This window comes from Vombatus ursinus, unplaced genomic scaffold (genome assembly GCF_900497805.2).
Source record: "Vombatus ursinus unplaced genomic scaffold, bare-nosed wombat genome assembly UNPS02010822.1, whole genome shotgun sequence".
NCBI lineage: Eukaryota > Metazoa > Chordata > Mammalia > Diprotodontia > Vombatidae > Vombatus > Vombatus ursinus.
In genome coordinates, this window is record NW_020950600.1 from 3771295 (window position 1) to 3798135 (window position 26841).

The 26841-nt window shown below is 45.3% G+C and overlaps 1 protein-coding gene across 2 annotated transcripts in view; it reads right to left on the reverse strand.

Annotated features, from left to right (window-relative positions):
• Positions 1–851: 851 nt before the first annotated feature.
• Positions 852–26841, reverse strand: part of SDF4 (stromal cell derived factor 4) — a 55668-nt gene continuing 29678 nt past the window's right edge. For both annotated transcript variants that reach the window (XM_027855481.1, XM_027855482.1), the window contains exons 3-7: positions 25632–25768; positions 14693–14806; positions 8313–8471; positions 5399–5574; positions 852–1883 (exon numbers count right to left, since the gene is read on the reverse strand). In XM_027855481.1, the coding sequence (XP_027711282.1) occupies positions 1707–1883; positions 5399–5574; positions 8313–8471; positions 14693–14806; positions 25632–25768 (763 nt within the window). In that variant the 3' untranslated portion in view covers positions 852–1706. The remainder of the gene's footprint in view (positions 1884–5398; positions 5575–8312; positions 8472–14692; positions 14807–25631; positions 25769–26841) is intronic.

Consider the following 26841-nt stretch of genomic DNA (forward strand, 5'->3'; position numbering starts at 1 on the left):
GCAGACCCAAGTGGCACGCTCCAGACCAACCCCCCAAGAGATGGCTGGGACCCTCCAGGGAGGACTGACAGGAGAGGCAGATAAAAATGACCCAGGAGAGGAGGAGTGCCCACCAGGGAAGGCAGGCTCACCTCTGAATCCTCTTCTGCTCCGGCTCACAGCCCGGCACATAGTCGGTACTTAACACACGCTGGCTGACTGGCCTTGAACAGGACTGGGGAGGAGGCCACAGCAGAGCGAGCCAGGCAGCAGCTTCTATCTGCCAGACATCATCTGCTCCATCCGAAATTCCCAGATGATAAATACATTGCCTGCTCTTCCGTGACAGGCTCTAGGCAGTGCATAATGAAGGGGATTACTGAAGGGCAGGGGGCCTCAACCCATCCCCACCCTAGAGACAGAACCACCCTCCCAGCAGAAACCACGCATGGTTCCAGAATGATGACTCATCACTTCCTCTGGCAAACGCGCTCACTGTCATGTCAAAGATACTCCTCAGAGTTTTCCCGGTCCATGGAGCAAAGCAGAGCAAAGCAGAGCAGTGAAGCTGCCCCTCGCCTCCTTCAAAGGGTTTCACAAAGACAGGAGGGGGCACTGGAGACAAGGCTGTGGTGGTGACCAAAGGGGTGGGTGGGTGGGTGTGTGACATTTTCTGCCATTTGAATAGCACATATTAATGGGGTCTGGGTTGATAGCCAGGGGGGGTACAATGGAGAGAGGACAAGATTCGAAGCCCACAGGACCTCATTTCCAGACCCACCTCGGGCACTCTCTGCTTCTGTGTGTGACCTTGGACCAGTCATTCCCAGACGCTACCCTTCTGTCCTTCCCATAAACACAACAAGCCAAGCTTTTGGAGGCAATTTTTAATAAATCTGAAAAACAAAAATGCCGCTGGGACAAAATAATGTAGCGGGAAGGGCAGGGGAGGCCCAATACAAATGGAAGTGTCTCAAAGCGACCTGACAGGTCTGTTCCGAGGGGGCCGGCTTCATCATCAGGGACAAGGAGAAAAAGCCCATCTCCTCATCACACTCGGGCTCAGCCACACCCAAGCATGCCCTGAGGATTACTCCAGAAAACGTAAGAGAACAGTGGAAATCATGCTGCTCCTGTCAAATTAAGATCCTCTAGCCTGCATGACCTCCAAGGACCAACTCATTTCAAGGCCACCACAGTAAACACCAACAGAGGTCCCTTTGCCATGGCCTCAGGGCTAAGCCTGGGATGCCCCCAGCCAGGCCCCACCCCACCCCAGGCACTCCACACCAGGGGGTGCCCCAACATGGGTCACCTACAGGGAGCTGTGAATGCCCATCTCTGTCCTCCTTCCTACTGGTCAAGCACTAGCCTTGGGCTTGCCTCTTCCTTAAAAGGGCCACAGTCTGCCCTGCTCTAAGCCATGGTGAAGCCCCCATCTCCACCCCCACCCCCAATCCCACTCAGCCACTTCACAGGTGTGTGTCACGAGTCAAAGGAGGGGTCTGGTGGGGAAGAGGACGGTCAGCGGCCACTGCGCTGCCGATCTGGGACAGGCGGCAGGACGACGGAAGCCAACGTTCAGAGTTCTGAGTGGATGAAAGGCTCTCTGCTTCGGAACCAGGCGAGTGCGCACACACAGGCACACGACACAAACAGCAGCAGGAGATTCTGTCCTCTCGGCGGGGGGGCAGGAGCAGGGGCGGGCAAGCGAGGAGGAAGCAGCCTCAGAACTCCTCGTGCACGTTCCGGGCATAGTCCATCAGCTTGCTTCCGGTGAAGTACTCCCCATACTTCAGGATCTCCTCCATCTCGAGGTGATGGTTCTGGTTCTCGTCGGCCACGGCGATCATCTGCTTGGCTTCATTGAGAGCGTTGTACTCGTTCATGGGGTCCATGTACTCCTGCGAGAGAGAAGCCGTCAGAGGGGCTGGGGGTGGGGGGCGGAGACAAGACCCCCCCAGCTCCCGAATGCACGGTTAACCCTAAATGCCTTTTTGCTCACAAACGACTGAGTTACACTCAGCCTTTCCCAGTCTCCCAAACAGAGTCAGGCGTTTGAAAAAGTCCTTTTCTACCCTCACTGCTTCCTCGGAGCCCCTGCTGTCATTGGGGCCCTCTGCAGAGCTGCCAACCAGGGGCGGCAGGCTGGGGAGCCCCCAAAGGAAGGACCATTTTGACCACTGGGCACCTGAGTCTTCACAGGCTGCCACTGCAGCAAAGCAGGGGGTGCCCTCTGTCAGCCGCAACAACGCTGTCAGATCTCGGGGGTCATCTTCTTACTAATCTGGGGCCCTGACAGCAACATCTCCTTCATTATTCCACTTCTTTCTCAGAGTCCCAGCACGTGGGTACTTCATATCCTGTATTCACAAGCAAAGAGCTGCCACCAAAAAAAAAAAAAAAAAAGAGGCCACCAAAAACCTTTATTTAAATTAGTTTCTTGACCAAAACATTGAACAAGAGTCCAGACAGTGCACAGGGCCCAAAGAGCTTGCACTGCCTCTGAGGCAGCCTTTCAGCAGAAAGGGCCTCCCTGGGAGGCTCAGGAAGCCACTGCTGCAGAGGGGGCAGGGCCCAGGAAGCCCAGCACCCCTCCTCCAGGGGGAATTCTCTGAAAGGTCACCCGTAGCAGCTTCTCTTTCCATGGGAAACCCTAGGCTCAGAGGGTCCCAGCCTGGCAGGCCTCCTGCCCTGCCCCAGGAGCCCCACCTGTGCCTTCCCTCAACCCCAGGCTGAACACCCTCTCTGCTCCCTGGTCGTCAAGGACGACAGGCCTGCAGGGCTGCAGCCTGGGTGGACACTGTGAGCCCTCCACGGCCAACGCGACTCTCCGGCCCACCTGGTGCAAGCTGCCAAAATGATTTTTCTAAAGCACATCTCATTCTCCTGCTCAAAAAATAGCAGTGGCTCCTTATTTACTCTACGGTCAAATTCATACTTCTGTTTGCCAAATGGGCACTCTTGTCATGTTCCCCAAATATCTCCAACTGACATCTCCTTTCTCCACACCTTTGCCCAGGCTGTACCCCATGCCTAGAATGCCTTCTCTTCCCCTCTGCCTCTCAGTCTCCTTCAGAGTTTACCTCAGGGGCCACCTCCTCCATAAAGCCTACCCTGACCCCCCAGCTGCTAGGGCCAGCCTCCCACCCACCCCAAATTCCTTTGTTTGTATCAATCTTGTCTCCCTGATAGCACTGAAGCCTTTTCACTTAAGAGACGCTTGACAAGGTCTAGGCCTGTCCCTCGCTTCCTCCGTCCTTCCAGGGACACGCGGTATCTGTATGATGCCCCTCCCTGACCAGGACTCCCCAGCTCTGAGCGCAGCCAGGCCAGCGCTGACGACCAATGACGATCAGACGGGCAACGCCCAGGGAACGAGGGCTCACCCATCTCTGCCGCCCTGCCCCATGCCCAAGGCTTCTCCTCCATTTCCCACCTTTCCTGCTACAGCACAGAGGGCTGAAGGGGCAAAGGCCAGAAAGAGGCTGACACCCGAGGCCCAAACACTGGAGGTCAGGTGTTGTCTATTTCAGGAAACACCAGCTAATTCTCTGTGGCCAGGGGAGTTCTTCCCTGTAACTTAAACTCCTCAGTGTGGCCCGCTCCCAAACACAACGGCCAGCTTGGCCCTGCCATTCAATGTCACAAACCCTCCTGAAGCACCTTTACACGTCCCATGAGTTAGACTCTTGTTCTCTTAAAGGAGAGAACCAAAGATCTGAGAGTTGGAAGAGACCATGATTAGAGTTCAATCCTTCTCTGAGACTGATTTCCTCATATGTAAAACATCAGAGAATGAAATGACTTGCCCAAGGTCACAGAGCCTGCCGAGCTCTCCCGGTCCCTGACTCCTGGGCCCAATCCTCTTTCTACAGTGAGAGGAAAGGTGGCGTGATGGCAGCACTCCCCCTGCCCGCTGGGCCTCTGCAGACTGCCCCCAGCTCCCAGAGCCCAGAAATACCCACCGCACCTTCTACGAGGAGAAGCAGCAACGAGGCACTGCCAGCCCCTCCTCTCACCACCTGAGCTCCTTCTTGTGAAGGGCAGACACCACCCCCACGGTGAGGGAGGCAAGAGGAAAAGGTTTCTAAGAACAAGAAAAACTGTTTAGCAGCCTGCCAGACATACCTAATTACTGGAGTGACTATTTCCTCGTTTCTACAGAAGTCTAAATGCTGGAAAGAATTTCAATACTCAGAGTTGCGGGCACTGAGATGCCTTGTGAATTTCCTCTAGGAATAAATTTGAAGGGGTTCCCGAGAGCCCGGGGGAGAACCAGCTGCTGGTGGGGAGGGGTACCAGAGCCAAAGCACTGGACCATGCATCCTTGAAAACTTCTAACGAATCATAAACAATGTCCTCTCTCCTCCTCTCTGCTCCCCTTTCCTCTTCTCTCTCCACCTCCCTTCTTCTTCTCCTCTCTCTCTCCCCACCTTTCCCTCTCCCCTTTTTCCACAAATAACACAGATGTCCAAAAGTGTGACACACTTCAGTGAGGCAGGGTGGCAAACTAGCGAGAAAGAACCATGCAGTCAGGAAGCCCCAGGATCGATCCTCACCTCTGCCACAGCCCAGCCTTGGTCCCGGCACAAGTCACTTTGGCCTCTCCAGGGCTGGCAGAGGGAGGGTCCTTATTAAACACCCCCTACACCTGGGAAATCTGGGGAGCAGACCACCTCAAAACTTAATGACATCATACACGATGGGGGATGGTTCTCAAATACTGACTGGCCTCCTGCTTAAAACCCATGAATGCCCAAAGCCTAGTTTAAGGACTAATCCTTGGATTTTCAGGTCAGAGGCGTGAAGGGGGGCAGACTGGATAATCAAGTTAGGAATGACAAGGTCTCCCCAGAAAAGAACAGTTCCTGTTACAGAGCGGGACGCTTTACAGAGTGGGAACAGGGGTGGACGGGAATGGACCCTGCCATCACTGAGCTGTTACATATACAGGACCAGAAGGACTTTCTGTTCCAGGGGTGGAGAGCAGGGCCCCCTCCCGTCCCTGGCCCAAGCTACCCTTTCAACACTGGGACCCAAGGGTCGCCCCAACAAACCAGCACTAAAAGCCCACACATTCAATCTGAGAGCAGGGCCTACAAAAAGCTGGATGACACTGGTGGCCATTCATTTTTCTGGAGAGCCACAAACAGGTTTTGGGGGAAGAATGATAGAAATAGAAAAGAAATTATTTTTTGTCCTTACCACAAGATTTGATTCAACAAGCATTCCCTAGGCTCAGCGCTAGGATCAATGGGACCCAGGCTCTGACCCAAGGACGCTGGAGTCGACTAACAGCCATCATGATCCCCAGCAGAGGTTGGCCGACCGGAAATGGAGGGAAGCCGCCAAACTGCCGGGCTGCTCCAGCCTGGTCACAGTCTGATGAAGGCAGGGCCCACCCCTCGGACCTCACCTCGAGTTCCTCCATGGTGACAACCCCGTCATGGTTCGCGTCAATTACTTCTTCAAACTCCTTCTTTCTGTCTTTCACCCAGTCGTCATCAATGTCTTGGGCCTGCTGGTTTTCAACTGTCCCCACGGGCAGGGAAATGAACTCAGACAAAACCAGCTTTTTATCACCGTCCTGGTCTGAAAAAGAGGTTTGAAGAAAGAAGGAGCATGAAAAACGACCATCCAGAACAGCAGAGACAACTCAGCCCTAAGCACACAGAAGACCACCTAAGTCTGTGGAAACATCAATTGAGCTCCAATGCTCGTTTTCTCCTGGAACCAGCCGGACCACAAATTCCACACATCTCACTAGTTTGTGGTAGCCGAGGTACCTGCAAGCACAGACACTACGTGAGGGGCCACTGAATTAAGAATCATCAAGAACAGACAGCCTCAGGGAAGAAAGCGGAGGGCACCGACAACAAACACGGGCGTGCCCAGCGAACCCCAGAGAGCATCATCCCCCCAACCCGGTGACCGAGTCACTTGGGCACGTCCTGGGCCCTCCCTGCCCACCCCAAGTAAGCTCTCTGCATCTCCCACCAATGCGCCTGACAAGTGCGTGGCCCAATCAGCAACCTGCCAGATCAGAGCACTGGATCTTTAGAGCCAAAAGGGACCCAGAGGACATCCCAGTCATTGATCATCAGATCACAGATTCAGAGCCCGAAGCCATCTAGTACAGAGGAGGAAACTGAGGCTTAGAGAGGCTCAAAGTTTGCCCGAGGTCACACAGCAAGTACCGTCAGAGACAGCAGCAGAAGCCCAGGCTCAATTCTCTTCCTTGCTGACTCTCTGCAGAACTGAACGCTACTGGACGACTGAACTGCTGTCCGTTTCTCTCCTGCCCTTTCGATGGCCCGACACGCCTGTCTGACCACTCCTTCTCAGCCTGTCCTCCTGGAAGCTCCTTTCCCGGCTCTGCTCTGGGCCCTCTTCTCTTTACGTTCTCAGTGAGCTCATCAAACACGACGCCTGCATAGGCCCACAGCCAGATTTTTACAAACTAAATGCCTGGCACCCAGGCACTCATAAATGCTTAATAAAAGGAAGAGTCGTCCTGCTGCCCAGAGGACAAGTCCGAGCTCCTTGGCCAGGCATAAAAATTCCGTTCTCTACTCCAGGGCCACAATCTTCTTTGCCTGAACCTCATCTCCTGCCACTAGCTTACGGGAATCTCCCGCTCCAGGCCGGCTGACTCGGGACCCTCCAAGTTCTGTCTGGCATTCTCACCTCCACAGCTTGGCTAGGCATGCCCTCTCATTCCCCAGCCACCTGTATCCCTTCTGGATGGCCAGCATTGGGCTCTCTTCTTCCTGGGAAGCCTATGCTAACTGCTCAAGCCCACTGGGCTCTTCTCTTCCCTAAATGGACCTACCATGTGCTCAAGGCACTGTTCTGGGTCTTTGTGGGATACAAACTTGGGTAAGACACTAGCCTAGCCCTCAAGGGGCTTGCAAGTAAGATTCCAAATGACTCTCTGCCATCGGTTAAAATCAAATAAAATTAGATATAGACAGATAGACAGATATATAGCTTTAGTGTTACTAAAGAAAAGAACAGCTTTAGTGCCATGAAAGAAAGGAAAGCTATCTCTACTTTAATGTAGAAAATAGTTTCTCTATAGATTCATTCTTCAGCACTACAAAGCACAAGACAGAGGTAAGGAGCTGCTCTTCAGCAGGAGCAGTGTTTCAGTGGTGGGAAAACATAAGAAATCACAATAAAGAGAGGTCTCACACACCCCTCTTTCATATATGACAGCAGGTAATTCTATATACATATATATGCATATTCATGTGTGATTAGATATAGATAGTATATACAATAATAATTGTTACCTAATAAGAAGTCGAGTAAGGGAGACAGAGAGTAAGGGGGAGCCCTGGAAAGATTCCTGAACAGCTGCCCAGGAAGGGAAAATCCCTAAGCTCATGTGAATTTCCAAAACCAGGTTTTACATGGTTGTGTTAAAATGTCCAGGAAAAAAAAAGGTCATATAATTAGAGTGGGCCCAGCTTTTATGGGTTAGGAATGAAAAATAAACCAAAGGAAGAAAATAACAGAATCAGAAACAGCATAAAAAAAAAACGTAAGAGAAAACTTATTTTGAAAGGTGTAAGATTAAGGAAGGGAGAGGGGAGAACCTGCAGTCAGTTTCCCCTTGAGAGTGAATTATAAAAAACAACTTTTTTTTTCTCCTAAAGTAAACCACAAAATTTACATTGTTAATAAATTCTACCACAAAAACACGGGTAAAAATTTTTTTCTTAAAACTTCAGGGAAACTTTTCCACACAGGATACTAAAATAATAAAATCTTAAAGTTAAAAATGGTTTCATAGATAGATCACCTAGTTTAACTTTCTACCCAAAGCTGTAAGACAGTCAGTCGACTCTTCCTTAAATACTTCCGGTATCAGGGAACTCACCACTACTTTATAAAGCCACCTATTCCACAACTAATGCTCTGGGTGAAGCATGCTGAAATCTGTTTCTCCATATTTCTGACTCATGAGCTACACAAACCAAGTAAGTCCAGGTTCAGAGCTCAGAGACACACCTGTACAAACTGATATGCTGTGAAGTAACTGCACCAGGAGGATGAGAGAGACAACACAACCAAAAATGAGCCTGAAAGGCATTTGTTGTCAAAACCGTCCTGCTCCATGGAGCCAGGGGCCTTTCCTGCCAGCCCTGGACTTCTTTATTACAACGGGTTTGGAGGTTACAAGGGAAGCACAGAAGGCAAATACAAGACTGGACTGGGATGTAGAAACAGAAGTCGTATCAGTAAAAACCAACAAAATGGGCCCTTGTGCCTTTCTGTTCTCGCCCCCCACCCCGACCCGCACTGGGCGAGGGTGAAGCACCTACCCAAGTCCCGCACGATTTCCTTGACCATGAACTTGAGCATGCCCCTGCTGTGTTCCGGATGGAGGAAGGACAGGAACTCCTCCTCGTTCAGCAGCTGGTCGGCTGGAGGGTTGTCGGCCTGATACCAGCGATCCTTGAGGTTATCGAGAACTTCCAAGGCTGAAAAAAAGGACATGTCTCATTAGCCCAGATAATCACAGGCGCCACACAGGCGACACCCAAATTTTCTACAGGTGAAGGGGGATGGGGAGTTCTGATTACATATGTTTTAAAAAGAAAAGGTCATCAAATTGGAATTTTAAAAAGTCAGCATGACCATTCCAACATAATCCCATGTGACAAAGCCATTTACATGGGGAAAAAAATGTGAGTGTTGACTTGTCCTCTCCTACAAAGATATCTTTTACTGTGCAGAATAAATAAAGGATGTAATCACCTGAAATTGGATGAGTGATAATCCTTTTATTATTATGAAAACTAGGGAAATGGGGGTGGTCTGCCATAGTGCTGCTAATACACTGAGGCAAAAATTAGGGTCCACTGAAGGAAAGCTACACGCCTTTCTTAGCCCAAGGTGGGATCCCCAAGGTGGGCCCCCCCAAATGAGGTTGCCCCCCCAGGTTACAGGATCTATTTGACAATCCATGCTCTCTAGTCTCCTTCTCTGCCCCAATCCCAACTCTCAGCCTTCTGGGACAGATTTATGATTCCCTCCTCAGCTCTGTGAGGGAAAGGACTATTTGTTTTTGTCTCTGTGCCTTCATCATCTAGTACAATACCTGGCATGCAGAAGGCACTTAATAAAGGCACAAGTGATGTGCAAGAGGAGAGGAGGTCCTTCCCCACAATCCCAGACTTTCACACAGCCACAGAGTGACAGACAGATACCGATCAGAGCCACCTGAAAGCTAGGGGACGCTGCTGGGTGCACCAGTGAGCAGACGGTCCTTCTAAGACTACTTCAGCAGCTGTAGACAGACCATTCAAGGACGAGACAAGATGAATGCCGCTCCTTGGTTGCACATGCTTTGACCAAACAAAAGGTCAGAGGCCAGCATGCGCCTCCTGAGAAGGTGAGAGGACCAGACAAGGATGTCAACAATCTCAAGGATCTCAGCTTTGCAACTCTGACCCGGCAAGGACAGTGCAAGGAAGAAGATGCCTGCTTTGCTCTCAGGTCTCGCCTGCTCCACCCCTGGCATTAGTCAATTCAAGTCAAACACACACTAATTAAGCTCTGGGTGGCAAGGTCCCAACTACAACAATAGCTGCTGCTGGACGGTACCCTTGCCAGAACCGTGGGCGGCTGGGAAACGCTGGTGTCTAGTGCAACTGTTCTCAAAGTGTGGTCCAAGGACCCCCAAGGCCCCCGAGACCTTTCCAGGGGTCCAAGAGGTCAAATCTATTTTCATAATATACTATGATATTATCTGCCTACATCTGTTTTTTCAAACTGTATATCTATATGATTTCTTCACACGCTTCAACATGTGGGTTTGTTGTTTTGAGTTCTAATACAGCCATTATCAATAGCACACATAACCCACATTTTATAAAAGCTCTTTGGGGTCCTCAATTATTTTTGAGAGTATAATGGGGTCTTGAAACCAAAATGTTTGAGAACTGCTGGTCTAGTTCACTGCCACTAATAAGTGGAACCAGAAAGATGGCACAGTTAGAAAGACAGGCTTCAAAGACTACCAGAAACAAACCTCAAAGGGTAGGACCATGCATTCCAAGCCCTAAGCCTCTGACAGTCTGCTGATGACCTCAAGAAATAACAAGGCCTGAGTGATATGCGAAGAAACAAAATACGACTCAGTGTAACAGGAAGTCCCACCAGGAAGGAGCTACTCAGACCATCCAGGGGGCTGGAGCCACAGCAGCTGTATCTGTGACTCTTCAGATGCAGCTGCCCCTAACATCAGCACTGATGACGTGAGAGTCAGTCAGTCTTTGGGGATGCAGGATTCTACAAGGTTTTAAGAGAAGCCTGATCTATCCTCCACATGACAGACTTCCAAGAGGCGAAACAGACTCCATTCTTTTAACTGACCTCACCGGGCAGAGGCTCAAGGACCTTCGCTCTCCTGGCTGCCCCTCTCCGGGCACTCTCCGGTTGTGAACGTCCCTCCAGCCCATAAGAGAACATGACACTGCAGATGAGGCCTGATGACAAAGCACAGCGGACGAGCACCTCCTCGTGCCTCAGCACCACACCTCTCAAGGTGACGCACGATCATAGTGCTTTTGCTGCTGCCCTTTTAACACGAGTTAACAAGTGTTTATTTACCGCTCACCATGTGCCAGGTATAATACTAAGTGATGAGAATACAAATACAAGCAGAAAGAAAATCAGTCCCTGCCTGCCCTCCAGGAGCTTCCATTCCAAAAGGGGAAGAGAAGCTAGAAAAAGAGCATGGGGGAGGAAGGGCCTGGAGGACAAAGTCTGGACAGGCGGGAGTGCAGCCCAGGAAGACATGGCTGGCTTGGGCTCTTTCCTTAAAAAGGAGGTTCTGGGAGAAACCATCTAATCTAATAAGAGGAAGGGGCTACAGGGACAGAGTGACTGTCTGTGAACAGAGTGAACATGTTTCCAGTGCAAGAAGACCAGGAGTGGGAGAAAGGAATCTCTGGGTAGGTGTGCACCCACGTGTGTGCGTGTGCGCTCGTGCGTGTGGTGTGTGTGTGTGTGTGTGTGTGTGTGTGTGTGTGTGTGTGTGTGTGTGTACCCCTCTCCCAGCAAGGACGTTGGCCAGCCGTCATGCAGGTCACCAATAACTTGGTTATTATTGTTAGAACTGTTAGCTCAGGGACAGTCCTTTCTTTGCTGATAACATCAGAGACCCTGGTAACACCACAGCCCCTTTTTCTGATTATGGAGACAAGATTCTTGTTTCTTTTGTCTTTTTCATTAAGTGGAAACTATACTACCAACACTGAGTCATATATAACCAAAAACTTGACAGAAAAACAAAAGGCCAATTCTTTTCTAACTATAGGTTATTTTCATGTGCAAAAGAAGAGACTACAAGAATTTCCACGAAAAGCACATCACAGAATGTTATTTCTTACTGTACTATGAAGAGACCAGACAGGGATAAAAATTACGAAAACAAGATTTGGAAGAGTTAAGTTTCAGGATGCAGATAAACATACCACACCTGAGGCTAGGCTGGTGGGCCGCCCCACCCCGACCCCATGACTCAAAGGGCTGTCTTGGGCACTCTACCCTGAATCCCCCTTTCCCATCCCCTCGTTCTACCTCTCCTATGGATCTGTACCCTTGTCCTAGCTCCCTAGAACAGCGTAAGCTCCCGAATCTTACTCGATCCATCTCAGTGAGGGTCCAGGTACCAGGGCAGAGCGAATGCAGCATTAGGGGCAGGGGCAGGAAGCCCCGGATTCACATCACTTACTAGCTGTCAGAGCTATGAGTTTCAGGGTCCTCCCCACCAACAGAAGCCCTCGTACAGGACTACTGAGAGGTTCAAATGAGAGAATGTGTGCAACAGCCCCAGTGCTAGGCACAGGGCCCTGCACAAAGATGAGTGCTAGATAAACGCAGATGTGCAATATATTATTGTGGCCTACTCAGCATTTCTGTAAAGGAAAATTATACACATGGTCCTAAGACTAAGGGAAAATACCTGTACTGCAGAGGAGTTGAAGTTAGATTTGCATTTTGGTGGCTTTTTGATGAATAAGGGGTAAAAAAACAACCAATTTTCAAATGACTAATCCACACGTAAATCAAAGGAACACAGAACCTGAGCTGGAAGAGACCCCACGGGCTGTATGAGGCTCCCTTCTACAAAATTCCTCAAGCCCCCCGGTGAGGGTGGGGGAGCCCACCACATCTAGGGCACAGCTCTGGGAGGGGCCTGGACCTGCCTCGCTCTGTAACATCTACTGCCTGCTGCCACATGACCCTGAGGTCAGGCTAATCCTTCTTCCAAAGACCTGAGGGTTCTCGTGTCTATCCATCCTATCTGCCCGACCTCCCCCTTCCCCTAACAAATCTCTTTTCCAATATAAATATCTCTGGTTCCCCCAAGGGATCCCCATATGTTATGTCCTTCACCATCCTGGCCACTCTCCCGTCTGGCCATTCCTTCCTAAACAGTGCAGCCCCAATTGGATGTGTCCGTCTGGTCTCAGCAGGGCAGAGGATAGCAGGCCTGACCCTTCCCACTCCTCTGAAGGCAGGCACATGGCCCATTTACCCTTGGGGCTGCCCCATCACACTGTGACTCACCCTTCATCCATTAAAACCCCAGAAGTTTTCCATATACACCACTATCTAGATATGCCCCCTCCTCTGTGTTTGTGAAGCCATCTTCTGAGCCCAACAACAACACTTCACATTTACTCCTATTAAATTTCACTCTGAGATTTAACCCTTTATTCCAGCCCCCCCCCGAGGTCTTCGGAGAGTGTCACACTGATACTGGCAATCCTTCCCAGCCTGGGGTCCTCTTTATATTGAAGAGCTACGCCAGCCAGGCTTTCTTCCAAGTTAATGATTCAGCTTTTTTTAAAATTTAATTTTTTGTTACATTTCAAGTTCTGAACTGTCTTCCTACCTCTCCATCCCTAATGGTTCAATTTTTAAATGGCCCAGGGCCAAGAAAGATCCCTGTGACCCTCCACTGAAGACTTCCCCACAAGATGACACGGATCTGTTAACGATTACTTTGGCGGCTCCAGCCTACACTAGCTTGTCTATATGGAGAACACGAACGACTCTGTCCAAGACTGTGCTGAAATCTAGGCAGACCCTCCGTCACGCTGGCCAACCAGCTTCAGTGAGCCAGGCCAAAAAGGAGATCAGTCAGTCCTGCAGGACCTCTTCTCCAAGAAGGCTCTCTGTGACCAGCATCCCCTTCAGAGATACTCACAGACAAGGGGTGCCAGAGTGTGCCCGGCTTTCCTGTGCTCCTCTGTCATGAGGTGATACACGAGACGGAGAAGCCATTCACTGACCCCAAAGTCTTCATCATTCCCACTTCAGCAGCAAAGTGCTCCTCATGAGCCAGCATCAGGCCCAGAACAGCAGTGGCCCTGCATAATCCTACCATCTTTTGAAGAATGAAATCAATACTGCTGTGCTAACGTATGTAAATGTCTTATAAAACTTGAAGCACAGTGGACAGAGCACCAGCCCTGGAGTCAGGAGGACCTGAGTTCAAATACGGCCTCAGACACATAACACTCGCTAGCTGTGTGACCCTGGGCAAATCACTTAACCCCAACTGCCTCACCAAAATAAAAATAAAACCAAACTTGAAGCACGATGTAAATGTCAGGCCCCAGCCCAGCAGCTACTGTTAAGTCCACATTTATCAACTGCTTGGCCTTTGCCAGAGAGAGTGCCAGGAGATATCCAGAGATCTTCGCAGGAGAAGTCTCTGCCAGGCTGGTGAGCTTTCCAAACTCATCATCAATGTCCTCCTTCTGTCTTGGTAGCCTGTAGTGTATTACCAAGACAGCTGTACTTCAGCTTCTTCCCCCACTGCTCCTCAGCCAAATGTTCCTGACCATATTCCGCCTCGTCCCACCCTGGAGCCCCCAGGCTCCTCACACAAATACATCTTCTCAATGTGCCGCTTCTCTACTTCCCTAATCCAATCAGTACCCTCCTTTCCACAGCCATGTTTGCAACTTGCCCCCTCAGGTTAATACCTCCAAGACACCCGGCCTATTACTCATACCTTGTACATTTATGTATAAGAACCACGTATCCCTACATAATCACCAGGCATTGGGGTTTAAGTCATCTAGTAAGTTCTCTATCCTGTCCTAGATACCGGAGACATTCAGAAGAGATTCAGCTGGACGTGAGGAAGAATTCTCAACTTTCAAGATGGTAAGACACAACCCTAGACCACCCAAGACTACAGCATCTCCTTAGAGAGCTTCAGGAAAACAAGAAGAAACCACCTGGCAGGGAGAAGGGTCAGAGAATTTATTGAATAAGGCTTTAGTTTGAATATTCTTTAGCTTGTAGACTCTAAGTAAAGACAGATCAAGCTCAAAAAACATTCTTCTCACTAACGTGTCTAGAATTCAACTCCTCTGCCTGCTCTTGGATGTAAACCACCCCAACCCCCAGCCTTGCACACCTGGCAGTTAGTTACCTCCCCACACCCTAGCCCTGCACATCTGGCGGTTACCAGCTCTGTACATCTGGCAGTTGGCTTACCCCCAACCCCCACAGCACATCTCTCCCCTTTTCAAGTCAAAGCAAATGCTCCACCAGGACTGCACCAACAGGACTCCCAGCATCCTGGTTCTGATGGCCCAATACCCAGACAGCCCAAGAAGGAAGCAATGCTAGCCTCAAAACTCTAGGGGCTACGAGGCTCTTGTGGACTTACTTTCTTCATCAATCTTCAGCTCCTCATTGTTCTTTATCTTCTCTGCAACCTCTTTTTCATTGTGGCCCTTACTTGCCAAAAACTTCACTTTATATTCGTCCCAAGACACACGGCCTAAAAGAATACATCAAACACGTTAGAATATTAATAATACATTGTTATGCTCCTCTGATACAGCTGTTAAGACCTTGACACTATGCAAAGACAGGAAAACCCCCAATTAGTCCTGTCCTATACTCACTGTGGTTATGGGGGAGGTCTTCCCAAATACTTAACTAGTTGATTTTCTCTCTGAACAAAGACCTCAAAAATACTTTTCTTGAGCCTAATTTTACTTTTAGGTAAAGTGGGGTGTGGTATGTGTGTGATGTGGTAGAGAAAAGCAGATGAGTAAGAAACCACGTTGGCTTCTACCTTCCCCAGTAGTTCAGCTAGCTCAGCGCAACCCCTCGATAGGCACACCACCCCAGAAAACACTATGGAGTTGAATGAACCCAAAGTAAAAGGCAGTATGGTTAGAAGAAGCCTTCACAACAACCAAAAAATAGAAGAGACCACAAAAGACAAATCAGACTATTTACATTATGTGAAAATTTTAAGCTTTACCAATGCAACCAGAATAAGAGAAGAAGCTGTCAGGCTGTGTGTGGAAAAACCAATGAACACTTCTCATTAAAGTTTGCTATCTAAGACATAAACTTTTTAAAGTCATGAATACTTTTCAAAGGAAATTAACACCCATATGAAAAAATGTTCCAAATCGTTCATAAGAAAAAGAAACAACTCTGCTGTTTCCCTTTATCCCCAACAAACTGGCAGTGATGACAAAAGAAGGAGGCCGTCCAAGGTAGAGAAGCTGGAGGAAGACAAACACCTCAATCCACTGCTCCGGGAGCTCTGGACTGATTCAGAATTTCCCTTCTGAAAAACAATCTGAAATCCTGGGAGTGAGTGAGCTTTTCATAGCCTCTGCCCAGTGAGGTCAATGTAGAGAGGGTCCATATTGAGCCACAAAAGATAACAAAGAATAGAAAAGAGGAATTCGTGGAAAACTAATGCATTGTTGGTGGAGTTGTGAAATGATCCAACCATTTCGGAGAGCAATTTGGAACTGTGCCCAAAGGGCTACAAAAGTATGCATACCCTTTGACCCAGCAATGCCACTTCTAGGTCTGTATCCCAAAGAGATCATACAAATGGGAAAAGGACCCACACGTACAAAAATATTTATAGCAGCTCTCTGTGTGGTGGCAAAGAATTAGAAATTGAGGGGATGCCCAACAACTGGGCAATAGCTGAACAAACTGTGGTATATGAACGTAATGGAATACTATTGTGCTATAAGAAATGATGAGCAGTTATGCGATGACTAATATTGGTAAACTTAACCCTTCCGAGCAATACAAGGATCTAAGACATCTCCAAAGGCCTCATGATGGAAAATGCTATCCACATCCAAAGAAAGAACTATGGAATTTGAATGAAGATCAAAGCATACTATTTGCTAGTTTTTTTTTCTCTTCTGTCGAGTTTTGTTTCCTCTTTCTGGTGGTTCCTCCTGATTCTAATTCTTCCTTACAACACCACTAATGTGAAAATGTTTAATAGGAATGTATATGCATAGCCTATATCAGCTTGCATGCTGTCTTGGGTGGGGGGGAGGGAGAGGGAGAAAAATTTAAAACTCAAAAGCTTACGGAATTGATTGTTGATAAATCAAAATAAATTAATTAAAAGAAAGAAAAAAGAAATTCAGAGGAAGAAGGAATGTTTAGTCAAGAAAGTAAGAGCAGGTAAATACGCATGACGACTCCTAGAAGATAAAGGGAAATAACTCTAAAATACATCTGGATTCAGATTTAGCGCAAGAGCCAATCTGGGCTACTGGCAAAACTCTCCCCTTCTTTTGGGGATCACAGGAATGGAAGACGTTGCCAATGCTGACAGATTAGAGATGATGTTGGCTGGCTCTACTCAACTGTTTTTCTTGGTATATGAGGGAGAATTTCATGCGGGGAGAAGTTCATTAAGAAGCAATTACAACTTAAAAAGCAAATGGCATACATAAACATTAAAAAACAATAAAATACCAAAATTTCTAGGATGTATCAAAAGCAGTTCTTAGAGGAAAAATTATGTCTCTGAAAACAATACAAAAACCAAATATAAGAGTTTTAATAAACTAAGTATACCATTTAACAAGTAAAAAAATGAAAAAAATACACCCAAGATATGCACAAGAGGAAATTCTGAGAATTAGAAGAAAAATTAAAAAAAAAAAAATAAAGACTATATAAAGATAAATAAAATAAAAAACTTGGTTCTTTGAAAAGGCTAATAAAAATCAACAAAACAGTTAACCTGATCACAAAAGGAGGAAAATCCAGTTACCAAAAACTTAAAAAAAAAAAAAGATGAAAACCACAACAGAAAATAAAGGATTTATCAGAATGAATGAAAAAGCATTTATTAAGAGCTTAGTATGTGCCAAGCATTGTCTTAAGTGCTTGGGATACAAACAGAAAAGTGAGACAGTCTCTGCTCTCAATGAAAGAACATGATCACAAGAAGAGACAACACAGAGGAAAGTGCATTCAGCTATGGGGCAGATGGCAAGCCCCAGTGGTCCTTGGGGAGTCACAACAAAACAGATGGCAATGCACAGGACATAGGGCTTACTACAGAATTTATATGCTAGCAAATGAGAATTTAAAAGAAGCACTGTTTACAAAAACAAATGAACAGAATATCAAATAGAAAACTTTAAAGTTTCAGAAAATAAAATTAAACAAACAGTAAAGGCTATATTAAAGGGGGAAAAAAAAACAGCAAAAAACAGTGGTCCAGATGGATTTGCAAGAAGAACAATTAACACCTATGCTACACAAGTTATTCTCAAAAACCTGAGAAAGAAAATATTCTATCAAGCTCCTGTTAAGAGACAAGTCCTAACACTTAAACCAGGGAAGCATCAAAGAAAGAAAGAGAATTATAGACCAATGTCACTAAAGCATATTGATATAAAAATTTTAAATAAAATCCTAGCAAAAAGACTATAATAATATACCTTAACATTCATATTTTAAAATTTTGAGTTCCAAATTCTCTCCTTCCCTTCAGCCATTACCCATCCATTGAGAAGGAATACAATATAATATCAATTATGCATATGAAGTCACACAAAATATATTTCCATATCAGCCACGTTGCAAAAAAAAAAGGGGGGGGAAGAAAAATAAAGAAAGTAAAAAAAGTATGCTTCAATCTATACTCAGAGTTCATCAGTTTTCTCTCTGAACGTGGATAGCATTTTTAATCGTGAGTCCCTTGAAACTTGTCTTAGATCACTATATTGATTAAATAGCTAAGCCTTTCACAGCTGTACATTATAATATACAGTAATGTATTTTAATTATTCACTATAGCCTAACTGAATTGATATTAAGCATGCAAAAATGGCTCAACATTAGAAAAACAATTAATATAAGTGAGCATATAAAAAACAGAGACATACTGCCATGTAATCATATTAAAAACACAAAAAAGCTTTTAAAAATAAAACATTCATTTATGATTAAAAAAAACCAAACTCTCCAAAAGTATAGGTATAGTCCAAAACGGAAAGCTGACACTGGGGAAAGAAGAGATGTCTTCCCAGTAACTAGAGAAGTAAAGCTATTTGACATGTTCTAGTAAGTCTAAGGAGAGTAATTAGATAAGAGAGAAAAATAAACAGAAGACAAAAGCAGACAAAATTAATCCTATATGCTGCTGGCACAGAGATGCAGCAAACAGCTAATACAATAGCAATAGCGAGCATTTATATTGTACGCACACATACACACACGCACACCACACACACACACACACACACATTTGTAAAGTGCTTTACAAATGCCATCTCCTTTGATCCTCACAACAACCCTGGGAGGAAGGTACTGTTATTATCTCCCTTTTACAAATGAGGAAACTAAGCTTAAATGCAAGGTTCACAGAGCAAATAGGTATCTGAAGCTAAATCAGAACTCAGGCTCTCCTCACTCCAGGACTAGCTCTCCATTCACTGAACCAGCTAGATGAGAAAATATCCAATCAAAAAGGAAGATACAAAATGAACCCACAAATAAATAGCATTTCTATATAACAACAATAAAACTCAGGAACAATAATAGAAAGGAAAATTCCATTCAAAAGACTAGGAAATGCATAAGTTATCTGGAGTCAATTTAACCAAGGCAGACACATAAATAAAATTATAAAATTCTTTAAAAAACTGAAGAAAAACTTAAATATTCAAAGGGATACTCATTGTTCATCGTTCACCAGCGTCAATATAATAATAAACATGATGACAGTACCCAAATTAATTTATAGATTCTATACTGTACCAAACCTCCAACAGAATACTTTATAGATCGAGGCCAAGTGATAACAACACTCCTTTGGGAATGAACTCCCTATTTACAAAACTTCTAGAAACACTGGAAAGCCACTGGGCAGAAATGAAGGTGGGTGTCGCTGCTGAGTCATGTCTGACTCTTTGTGACCCCAAGGATCTTAGCATACTAGGCCCTTCTATCTTCCACCATCTGCTAAAGTCTGTCCAAGGTCATGCCCATTGTTTCCATGACACTAGCTATCCATCTCATCCTCTGCTGTCCCCTTTTCCTTTGGCCTTCAATCTTTCCCAACATCAGAGTTTTTTTCAATGAGTCCTGTCTTCTCATTATTTGGTCAAAGTATTAAAGCTTCAGCTTCAGTATTTGACCTTCTGGTGAATATCCTGAATTAATTTCTTTAAATACTGACTGATTTGATCTCGTTGCAGTCTAAGGGACTCTCAAACGTCTTCTCCAGACCCACAATTCAAAAGCATCATTTGTGCGGTGCTCAGCTTTCCTTATGGTTCAACTCTCACGGTCACACATTCCTACTAGAAAAACCACAGCTTTGACTTGATAGAACTTTGCCAACAAGGTGACAGCTCTGCTTTTTAATATGTTGTCCAGATTTCCCATACCACTCCTTCCAAGGTGCAGACATCTTTTAATTTCATGGCTGTAGTCGCCGTCTGCACTGATCTTTGAGCCCAAGAATATAAAATACAAAATCTGACACTGCTTCCATTTTTCCCCCTTCTATAAAAGTGATGGGACCAATTGCCAAGATCTTAGGGTTTGGTTTGGTTTTGTTTTCCTATGTTAAGCTTCAGGCCAGCTTTTACACTCTATTCTTTCACCCTCATCAAGAGGCTTTTTAATTCTTCACTTTCTACCATCAGAGTGCTATCATCTCCATGGCTGAGACTGCTGATATTTCTCCCAGTCACTATCATTCCAGCTTGGCATTTCCCATGATGTACTCTGCATATAAGTTAAATAAGGTGACAATATATACAGCCTTGTGGTACTCTGTTTTGAATCTTTTTTTTTTTTTTTTTTTTTTTTTAGTGAGGCAATCAGGGTTAAGTGACTTGCCCAGGGTCACACAGCTAGTAAGGGTCAAGTGTTTGGACTGAGGCCGGATTTGAACTCAGGTCCTCCTGACTTCAGGGCCAGTGCCCTATCCACTGCACCACCTAGCTGCCCCCTGAATCTTAAACCAATCAGCAGTTGTTCCATGTTTGGTTCTAATTGTTGCTTCTTGGCCCGAATACATGCATTCCACAAGAGACAAGTAAGATGACCTGGTACTCCCATCTCTTTGAGGCCTCGCCACATTTTGTTGGGATCCACACAGTCAAAGGCTTTAGTGTGGTGAACAAAGCAGAAGTAGAGGTTTTTCTGGAACTCCCCTGCTTTCTCCATAATCCAGTGAATGTTGGCAATTTGGTCTCTAGTTCCTCTGCCTCTTTGAAAAAAACTAGCCTTCTCTTCTGGTAATTCTCGGTTCACATGTTGCTGAAGCCTAGCTTGTAGAATCTTAAGCATAACCTCGCTGGTGTGTGAAATGAGCACAACCGTCTGATAACTTGAACATCCCTTCTTTAAGACTGGGACGTAAACTGATCCCTTCCAATCCAGTGGCCACTACTGAGTTTTCTAGATTTGCTGGCACATTGAGTGCAGCACTTCACCAGCATCATCTTTTAGGGTTTTAAATAGCTCAGCTGGGATACTGTAAGCAAACTGGGAGAGCAAGGAATAGTTTACCTGTCAGATCTATGGAGAACAGAAGAATTCATGACCAAACAGGAGATAGAGAGCATTACAAAAAGCAAAATGGATAACTTTTGACTACATTAAATTGAAAAGTTTTTGCACAAACAAAGCCAATGCAACTAAGATTAGAAGAAAGGTAGAAAATTGGGAAAGAATTTTTACAATCAGTCTCTCTGATAAGGGCCCCATTTCTAAAATATATAGAGAATTAAGTCAAATTTATAAGAATACAAGTCATTCCCCAATTGATAAATGGTCAAAGAATATGAAAAGGCAGTTCTCAGATGAGGAAGTTAAAGCCATCTACAGTCATATGAAAAAATGCTCTAAATCACTATTGATTAGAGAAATGCAAATCAAAACAATTCCGAGGTACCACATCACACCTATCAGATTGGCCAAGATAACAAAACAAGAAAATGATAAATGTTGGAGAAGATGTGAGAAAAATGGAACACTAATGCATTGTTGGTGGAGTTGTGAAATGATCCAACCATTTTGGAGAGCAATTTGGAACTATGCCCAAAGGGCTATAAAAATTTGCATACCCTTTGACCCAGCAATAGCATTTCTAGGGCTATATCGCAAAGAGATATACAAATGGGAAAAGGACCCACATGTACAAAAATATTTATAGCAGTTCTTTTTGTGGTGGCCAAGAATTGGAAATTGAGGGGATGCCCATCAACTGGGGAATGACTGAACAAGTTGTGGTATATGAATGTAATGGAATACTACTGTGCTGTAAAAAATGACGAACAGGCTGACTTCAGAAAAACCTGGAAAGACCTGTATGGGCTGATGCTGAGTGAAGTGAGCAGAACCAGGAGAACGTTGTACACAGTAACAGCCACACTGAGCGATAATTTATTGATAGACTTAACCCTTTTCAGCAATACAAGCAATATAATACAAGGATCTAAGACATCTCCAAAAGCCTCATGATGGAAAATGCTATCTACATCCAAAGAAAGAACTATAGAGTTTGAATGCAGATAGAAGCATACTATTTGCTATTTTTTTTCTTTTGTTGTGTTTTGTTTCCTCTTTCTGGTGGTTCCTTCTATAGGTTCTAATTCTTATTTACAGCATCACTCATGTGAGAATATGTTTAATAGGAATGTATATGTATAGCCAATATCAGATTGTGTGCCATCTTGGGGAGGGTGGTGGAAAGGAAGGGGAAGAAAAATTTTAAACTCAAAAGCATTTGGAAGTGATTGTTGATAAATCAAAATAAACTAATTTAAAAAAAAAAAAGACTTATATGCAAAGTGAACTGAACAGAACCAGGAGAACATTGCACACAGTAACAGCAATACTGTGTGATGATCAACTGTGAATGACTTAGCTATTCTCAGCAATGCAATGATCCAAGACAATCCCAAAGGACACATGATGAAGCATGCTATCTGCCTCCAGAGAAACAACAGATTGAAACATGCTATTTTTCACTTTCTTTTTCTTTCTTCCTTTCTCTTACTCTTCTTTCATTTGAGTCTTCTTGTACAAAATGACTAATATGGAAATGTTCTACATGATTGTACATGTATAACCCATATTATTAGATTGCTTACCACCTCAAAGAGGGGGAGAGGGGAAGAAAGGGATAGAATTTGGAACTTAAAACTCTTTTTTAAATGTTAAAAAACTGTTTTAATAACATGAAATTGGGGGGAAATAAGATACTAAAAAATTAATATATATATGAATAATAAATGAATGAATGAATGAATAAACACCTCAGCTGGAATTCCATCTTCCCCACTGGCCCACTTGACTTCACTCTCCAGGATGCCTGGCTCTAGATCAGTAACCATATCACCATGGTTACTGGTATGTTAAGATCTTTCTTCCTTTTTTCTTTTGTGTATTCTTGCCACCTCTTCTTAATCTTTTCTGCTTCTGTTAAATCCCTACCATTTTTGTCTTTTATTATGCCCATTTTTATATGAAACTTTGCCTTGGTAGCTCTAATTTTCTTGAAGAGATCTCTTGCCTTTCCCATTCTATTGTTTTCTTCCATTTCTTTGCACTGCTCATTCAAGAAAACCTTCTTATCTCTCCTTATTAGTCTCTTGGATTCTGCATTTAGCTGGCTCTATCTTTCCCTTTCACTTTCCTCCTTTCCTCAGCTATTTGTAAAGCCTCATCAGACAGCCATTTTACTTTCTTGCTTTTCTTTTTCTTTGGAATTTTTTGTTGCTGCCTCTTGTGCAATATTGCAAACCTCTGCCCGTAGTTCTTCAGGCATTCTAGCTACCAGATCTGAGCTCTTAAGTCTATCCATCACTTCCACTTCATATTCATAAGAGATGTTATTTAAGTCATACCTATGTGGTTTGATGGTTTTCCCTCCTTTCTTCAATTTAATCTGAATTTTGCAGTAAAAAGTTCATGATCTGAGCCACAGTCAGCTCCAGGTATTGTTTTAACCGTATAAAGCTTCTCCACCTTTGGCTATAAAGCATATATTTAATCTGATTTCTATACTGACCATCTGGTGATGTTCACACGTACAGTCACCTTTTAGGTTGTTGAAAATGAGTTACCTTGACAAAACTCTATTAGCCTCTGCCCTGCTTCACTTCTGTGCTCCAAGGCCAAACCTGCCTGTTATTCCAATCATCTTTTGATTTCCTATTTTAGCATTCCAGTTCCCGAAGATGAACGTAACATCTTTGGTGTTATTTCTAGAAGACGTTGTCGTTCTTCATAGAAGTGATCAACTTGGGCCTCTTCAGCATCAGTGGTTGGAGCATAGACTTGTAGAAATTAAGTGTAGACTAACATATTACAAAATATACCACACACACACAAAAACCCACAAATGTGAACTACCAAAGATCACACAATAAAAAAACTGAAATAGAAATTGTCACAGCTGTAAATAAGGGAAAGCTTCTTAACATGAGACAGAGGGGATCACAGAGGACAAAACAGATACTTTAAATTGAATGAAATAAAAAAATCTTACCCATCAATAAAATCAGAGCACCTCAGGTCCAAAATACATAAATAACAAAAGAAATAAGACAAAGTCCCGCCCCATCATTTTCTGGGCCCCAATTGATTAGTGGTCAAAGGATGTGAACAAACAGTCTCCAAAAGAACTGCAAACTATGAAAACTATAGGAGAGAATGCTCCAAATCATTTAGAAGAAATAGAGAAATGCTGATCTTTCATCACACACTCAGCAAACTGGCAAAGATAACAAAAAACAGAACTACTCGAAAGTTTCAGAAGTATTAAAAAGACAGGCACACTAATCTGCCATGAGTTGAAACGTAAACTGGTCTAATCATTTTGGAAAATAATTAAGAATTATGCTTTTAAAAAGTAACTAAAGTGCTCAGAGTCTCTGACCAAGATACGCCACTGCCAGACATACACCCCATAGGTCAGAGAGAGAAGGAAAGGCCCCACTTACACTATAGTCACAGCAACATTTTTGTGGCAGAAGACTGGGAAGCAAACTGAGGAGGGATTGTGGCTTATGAGCATAACCCTATCACTGCCTGGCAAGAAATCACAACTGTGACGCCTGCAGAAGCATGGGAAGATCTCCGTGCACTGCTGCAACGTGAAGAAGGACCAGAAAATCAGGTAGACGATGAACACAGCACGATCAAGAGAGAGAAGTGATTAACAAGAGAAGACGGGACGCTGGGAAGAGACAGCCAAGTTCATCCCGGAGAACTGACGTGAGAGGACACTCCACCCTGACTTCTTGGCAAAGGTGGGGGACCGTGGCGAGGAGACACTCCAAAGAATGCCAGGTTTTTTCATGGCATCGGTCATTTTTCCTGAATTTTTATTTCTCTTTCTATTCCTTATTAAAAGAGATGGCTTTCTGGGAAAGTGGGGGATAGATACCTCAAGAAACATAGGTATGATAAAAACAAAAAGATGAACAAAATTTATTTTAAAAAATAAGATGTTTTAAACAGGTAGCATCTATGTCCTTTACTGATTGTATTCTTTAGTCCTTTTCTTTCTTCAGATTTTGTTGCTATTCTTAAAACATAGCCTTAGTGTTTATATTAAGAACCCCTCATTTAAAAAAAAAAGTTCAGAGGAACCCTTGCAGTAGAATCTTTCAAATTATTTTTTAAATGTTTGCTCTAAATGGTACCAAACAATGTCAAGCCATTTCCTAGTTCTTACTTCCAAATCAATTGTATTCTGACTTTTGACTGTGACCATTTCTATGGGAGCAGTTAACAGGCATTGATTAAATCCCTTCATGGACCTGGCACTGTGCTAGTTCTCCTTATAAGATTGGCTAGTCATGTCTGGGGCTTCGGGGAACAGGAACCAAGCTCTGCACTAGGCCTGACCCGACCTAACAGACCAGCTCATCACACTGGCAGCATACAAGCAGACGGGCCTGTTCCAAGCGCCCACCCAACAGCTCTAGACCTCACCAGTGGCCTACAGCTGGTCCAGGCCGTCCGGTTTTACCTGGCAGAGTCAGCAGGGGGAGCAATCTTCTTTGGGGTCTAAGGTCCCATTCATGGATATGCCCTCCCAGTAGCCAGCTCTCCACGCAGGCCCTGCAGCCTTTCAGGCACCAAGGGGACCAGGCTAACTCACTTCTAGGAAAGCAAGCATCATTTCTCCTCTGGTTTACATGCACCAGTATTGGGGGAGTAGTTCTTTTGTCACATTTTTGCTTTAAAAATGTGTAGTTTGTCTCAGGAAGCCCGTTGCGACCTTGCTGGACGCAGGAGGGCATCTTAAAAGGCAGCCTGGATGCAAAGGTGGGGGTGCCTACCGTCGCCGTCGGGATCGACCGCCCTGAAGTGCATCTTGTTTTCTTTGACAGCTTCCTGAAAGTGCTCCTCCGTCTTCTCCATGATCCAACGCTGCATTTCTTTGGCACTGATCCTTTTGTCATTATTAACATCCACCCTGCAAAGATGCACCAGAGTCAGGCACTAGAGAAGAGCACGACAGCGTAACTAAGGTTAGCGGGCGAGAGAAGAGGGCCATGCTACCGATCCTTAGGAGGAAGCAGCCTCACAGACACCCAGAGTCCATGCCCCTCCTTCTACAGGCGAGGAAACAAAGGACCCCCGAAAGGAGGGAAGGGCCCCAGACCACAGGGCAGAATGGCTGTCTGCGGCCTGGGGATGACCGGGCAGTGACGACGACGATGGTGACAGATGATGCTAGGACCTAGGCACCGAGGCCAGGATCTGGTGACACTGCTCTACCCACACACGTGTCTACACCACTCAGGCAAAGGAGACAGAGATACAAGTAAAGAAAATGGAGGCCAAGGGCCCCACAAGGCTCAGAGCACTAGAGAAAGGCCCAGCACCACTACTGATGCTACAAGGAGCTGAGAAAAATCAGGATCCTCAAGGCCCAAGGGCTGACTCCCTGGGAGGAGCCAGGACATGCTGCTCCTCCACCCCCCTTCTCTGCCCTCACAGCGACCTCTAGGCCCCTGCCCCTTATCCTGGCACACAGAGGGCTTTGCCAAGTCCTACCTAGGTCTTGGTCTTATTAGATTTTGTCGCCACTGGATTGCAACTCTGATTCACACTGAAGTCCACAAAGACTACTACGATCTTCTCTGGACAAACTGCTCCCTAACTACACCTCCCCAAGTTGATACTCATCAACGGGATTTTTACATTTTACCTGTACTCTTATTAAACGTCACCTTCTTAGGTTTGGTTCAACCTTTCCAATCTTTCAGCCTGCTGAGGTATTTTTGGATCATGACCGTCATTCACTGTGTTCACTACATCTCTCTCTTAATGTCATCTGAAAACTGGAAAATCACACCATCTGTGCCTTGGTTCTAGTCCTGGAGAAAAATGGGGAACGAGAGAGATACAGGAAAAGCCCCCTGGAGTGCTTTGCTGGAGGCCTTTCAATCTGATAATAGCCAGAAGCAAATGAATGAAAAAGCACTGCCCCAAAGTACACCAAGTGCTGGGGGTACAAATGCGAAAGGGAAGCCAACTGCAGCT